The sequence below is a fragment of the Astatotilapia calliptera genome, chromosome 4, assembly GCF_964374335.1.
Source record: "Astatotilapia calliptera chromosome 4, fAstCal68.1, whole genome shotgun sequence".
In the NCBI taxonomy this organism is placed as follows: domain Eukaryota; kingdom Metazoa; phylum Chordata; class Actinopteri; order Cichliformes; family Cichlidae; genus Astatotilapia; species Astatotilapia calliptera.
This window is the reverse complement of record NC_137425.1, coordinates 31,472,075-31,476,999: the sequence shown is the minus strand read 5'-3', so window position 1 is coordinate 31,476,999 and position 4,925 is coordinate 31,472,075. Positions and strand designations below refer to the sequence as shown.

The following is a 4,925-nucleotide window of genomic DNA, read 5'->3' as shown; positions in this document are numbered from 1 at the left end:
GCTGAAGGCATCTCTGCGGGGACATCCTCTGTGGCAACAACCCCGCAAGACACAAGTGCATACATAAGGGGTAAATCCAAAACAATACATGGCGTGCACACATCCATTCTGCACAGTCACCATGACCAAAATGAACTATGTCGCAGTGCAGTTACTGTCCTACTGACAGAGAATGACAGTTATCAAACAGTTAGGTGAATAAACAACACTGAGACACTTGGAAACTGTTAACGTGCTGCACGGGTGAGGGCCCAGGGAGAGACTCACACACACCGAGCTGCAGTGGTATGTCTTTATTATGTGCATAGCGGTGTCCGTTAATTTTGCATACGTGTGTGTGTGTTAACCCCCCACAGGGTGAGCTCCCTGTTCCCAGAGACAGAGCGAGTAGTACATTCCGTACCCTCCCCAATGAGTGTAACATATGAACATATACCTCAATGCAACATAGAGCTCATAAAGGCGTTCCCACCCTGACACCTACTGATTTTGCCTTCCCTCAGTGTCGGTTGTCTCCGAGAGCATACTGACAATGAGGTGTATGGTGATTGGTATGTCTGGTAATTGCCATTTGCGCCCACATAAGTCATGAGTGACCTGTATGAACCCCATATTCTTCCAGTTGACGGTGATGGTGTACTGCATCTGGTGCAGCCCCCTGTTGAGCCAGACCGACATGCAGTTGTGAGTACTCGTAATACTCCACAGACTACATGTGTCAACAGTGGAACAGCAATGTTGTTAAATGTCTCCACCACAGGCACATGATGACGACACAGTGACAGCTGCTACAGAGGAGGCCGCATCAGTGCCACACTATGAGGTATACAGTGTACAGTGGAAAATATAACAACTGACTACAATGTGGCACTATGATGACACCATGGACCTACTATGTCCCCGGCAGAGTGATGCTGCAAATGAGGAGGAAGAGGGTCCAGCCACTCCTACAACGAAGCTTTCCGCAGTGGGTTGTTCAGCACACATTCACAACCAACCTAAGTAGGCATGTACTATGGATGCCAATGCTATGTCCTTTGTTGCAATAGCTCCCTGTGAAGCAGCTGTATAGAACATATCTGGCCAGGAGGATAAGGAAGTGTGATATGGAAATGGTGCACCTCCAGCTGCAGATCCAGAAGTCGAAGCTGGAGATTGTACTGCTGGAACAACAGTTAAGGGTGGGTGGAGTGATCATAGATGGACGAATCATGTCAGTGTTCGTACAACATACTAATATTCGCATTTATTCATTGTGCACAGGACATACAGGGTGAGCAATAAAACAAGTTGACCACAGTATCTGTGTATTTGTCTCGTGACATGTTGGGTTGCCGGGTCACAGGAAATGGTTGTGGCATATGGTGTCTCTGACTGCTCGCCCATCCTGTACGTTCGTGGGTGGGTCAGGATGTTCATCATGTGGATCACTGCTGTCGTCTGGTTCAGCTGGACACTGTTCACCTCTAATCGTGGCAATGTTGTGTAGGATCACACATGCCACAATGATGTCACATGCCCTTTCTGGGGTGACTCTGAGTCCACGAAGGCACTGGTGGTCATCTCAACTCTGGCCCGTGTCCTGCAATGGGCCAGATTATAACGCTGCTGTGGGCCCGGTTCAGGGTCAGGGTAAGGGGTGAGCAAATAGGGTAGACATGGGTACCCCCTATCACCGAGCAGGTGGCCAGTGAAGTCTCCTAGGACAGAAGAATACATGTCAGTGCAAACGTCCCTGTGGCAATTGGTCTCTGTATATTTCACAGTAACTTCGACCCACCATGTCCAAATCTGTTGCTCAGTGTACATTCTCGGAAGATCTGTGAGTCATGGACAGAGCCTGGCCACTTGGCTTCCACATTTGTGATGATGTTGGCAGCATCACATATGATCTACACAGTGCAGAGTACACATATTAGCATCCGTTACCATGATGCCATCACTTGTTGGTGTGAAATGCTACAGGGAATTATGTACCTGTACATTGATGCTGTGGAAGGACTTCCTGTTCACATAGTCTCCTTCATTTGCTGAGGGTGCAATGATTGGAATGTGGGTGCCATCTATACAGCCAATCACGCCTGGGAACCCTGTAAATTTATGTACCATTTCAGTAGTAGTTCACGTATCACCACATCATACATTACGTTTAGGTCCTCCTGATACCTGCAATTTTGTGGAATCCCTCTTTGATGAATCTTGTGGGTCTGTGACCGGGGAACACCACAAACGAGTGCAGGAGACGTTTCAGTGCTACTGTGACATTCCTGACTGCCCGACAGACGGTAGCCTTGGAAACGTGCGGTACAAAGAATATGTAATGGACTGAGCGCATGTCCGCGATGTGTCACATGCGTAATATATGGCCTGAGGATGTTATCCAAATAACTTATTGATTGTGCTGAGAAACGGTAACGTTCGCACAGGAAATCATCAGGTAATGATAAGATGTCCAGACGCGCTCGAATCACTCTCTCCCGGCGGAGAGCTCTGCGGAGAATTTGGGCTTCGATATCTACCGGCTCTTCAAGGAAGTGGCACGCCATGTCTGAGACTTCCTACTGTCAGGTTTCCGACAAAGGGGTGGAGACAGTCAGGGTTAGTTGTGGTAAACCTGCTAGGGGGCAGGTTAGCTTCACGGCGTGTGTCGTCATAGTGACTCACTCAGGCTGCAGCTGAACTCGCTTTGTGAAACCGAAAACCCAGAGTTTTCAATAACTCAGGGTATACTTACTCAGTTTTTCCACTAAACTGGCTTCCTGAAACAGGGCCCTGGGGCCCGTTCTTCGTACGTCGCTCACTACATCCAAGATCAAATGACACATCCAAGATCAAATCATCGCGCTAACCGTGAGCTCGCTAATCCGGTTCCCCGAACACACCTGCTGTTGACGATTACTACAGCTGGATGAAGTAATGCGCGATCACTGGGTGCCGTAAAAGGGGCTACGCATCGATAGCAGAAACAGTGATCGGCAAGCCTCTGATTGGTCGGCGAAAATGTCGAAGGAGCGCGCACAGTACTTCACCGCAGCGGAGCAAGAACTCCTGATTGAGGGATTTCAGGAGTACCAGAGTGAAATTAAAACGCAAGGTAACAGTGCGAAGGCTGCAAAAGCAAGGAGAGAGGGCTGGCAGAAAGTTGCTGACAAATTAAACGCGTAAGTAATGCAACATATTACATGGCACCATACCATATCATATTTTATCATATCAAATCATACCACATGATATCCTCTTACACATTAGAGCCACAACCGGACCCACCAGAACATGGGAACAAGTAAGAGTGAAATACAAGAACATACTACAGAATGGTAATATCCAACACTCATATTGCTGTCAGTCACTTGAAAAGACACCCCTGAAACAATCCCTGTGTTTGTGTATAACAGCAACCAAGAAAAGGGCAGAGCAACAAAAGACAGGTGGTGGTCCTGCACCCCCTCGTCACACCCCAGCAGAGGAGCTGGCCCTAAGGTTGAATGCCACCAGACCCATTGTTGAGGGCATCCCTGGGGGCAGCTCTTCCGGAGACCAGAAGCCGGGGTGCAGTAGCAGCAGCACCTACATAACTGGTGAATGGGCTCATGATTCCATGTGCACAATGTCAAATATGTGGTTGTTGCCTAAATGAAAATGCTATTCGAACTGTGACATTCATTCATTGGCACTGTGGGTTTTCTCTGTGTGTAGTGTTACATGACACACCATCACTTTTACCTGTTCCCATGGAAGGGGTGACTGGAACATGCACAGTAAGTTGGGAGATATACATATATCTGTCCCCACCCAATTGTACAGACCTATAGGCTGTACCACACCCCTTAGTAACACCATTGTGTTACCATTGCACAGGACAGTGACGCAACCCTGTCAGATGGCTGTGGTGTGGCGGAAGACCCTGTGAGTACATGCATGAATTGGCCTGAAATACCATCTACTTGTGTACTGCCATGTGTGTCTGACTGCAGTATGATTTGCAGGCCAAGAGGCCGGCAGAGAGGCCTGCTGATGCAGAGGTGGGCAGTGTTGTGATCAATTATACTGCCTATATGACATGTATTCCCCGTTAAATGTTGTCACCACAATTGACACAGGGTGACATACGTCTGCTCTACAAGAGAAGTCTCCAGCAAAAAATGGAGTATACTGAGCTGAAGAAACAAAAGCTCCTAGGTGAGATCGAACTACAAGCCCTAATGAGGCATAAACTACAATTGGAAATCGAGGTGCTTCAAAAGGAACTCCAGAGTAAGTAGGAATACATGTTCATACGGAGCACTATTGCTGACCCTGCGTGACGCAGTATACATGCTCTGTTTTCCCAGGCAACTGATGACTGGCCTGTGTGTGGTGGGACAGACAACGATGCTCAAATAAACGTCAATAGAAAATGTGTCATGTCATGTTTTTATTATGCGAAATTGTGTTGCACAATCCTGTCCCGTGCAGCTCTGCCACTAGGTTGGTCCAGGTGCACTGGCTGGAGGTCATCATCAGGCTGCACCTCCACCACGGGGGTCCTCTCTCTTCTGATGGTGGCAATGTTGTGCAGTACGGCACATGCAACAATAATGTCACATGCCCTGTCAGGTGCAACCCTCAGGCGTTTTAGACACTGGAATCTTTCCTTCAGTTGCCCAAAGGTCATTTCAATGCGTGCCCTTGTCCTGGCTAGGGCTGCATTGTAGCGGGTTTGTGGCCCAGGGTTGGGGTCAGGGAACGGTGTCATGAAGTACTGCCTGCATGCATAACCTCTATCTCCGAGGAGGATCCCATCGTAGGCCCCTGTGTAATGAAGAAATGCTGTTATGTTAGGCCCGACATGAGTATGTAGCATCAACATAAGCCTCTTTTACTTACCACGCTCAAATGATGTGCATAACCCTGACTCTCTGAAGATCCGTGAGTCATGCACTGAT

General features: G+C 48.2%; 2 protein-coding genes across 2 annotated transcripts; both read left to right on the top strand.

Moving 5' to 3' along the window:
* The first annotated feature begins 308 nt into the window (after positions 1-308).
* On the top strand, positions 309-1,330 carry LOC145428368 (uncharacterized). The gene is made up of 4 exons (XM_080300484.1): positions 309-684; positions 761-823; positions 908-967; positions 1,050-1,330. Exons 1-4 carry the CDS (start codon positions 589-591, stop codon positions 1,275-1,277), a joined length of 447 nt encoding a protein of 148 aa, XP_080156610.1. The 5' UTR covers positions 309-588; the 3' UTR covers positions 1,278-1,330.
* A 1,670-nt stretch (positions 1,331-3,000) lies between these two features.
* On the top strand, positions 3,001-4,439 carry LOC145428367 (uncharacterized). Its single transcript, XM_080300481.1, has 8 exons — positions 3,001-3,161; positions 3,250-3,317; positions 3,396-3,578; positions 3,697-3,758; positions 3,859-3,906; positions 3,987-4,022; positions 4,101-4,254; positions 4,332-4,439. The coding sequence occupies exons 1-8, from the start codon at positions 3,001-3,003 to the stop codon at positions 4,337-4,339; spliced, it is 720 nt and encodes a 239-aa protein (XP_080156607.1). The 3' UTR covers positions 4,340-4,439.
* Positions 4,440-4,925: the final 486 nt, after the last annotated feature.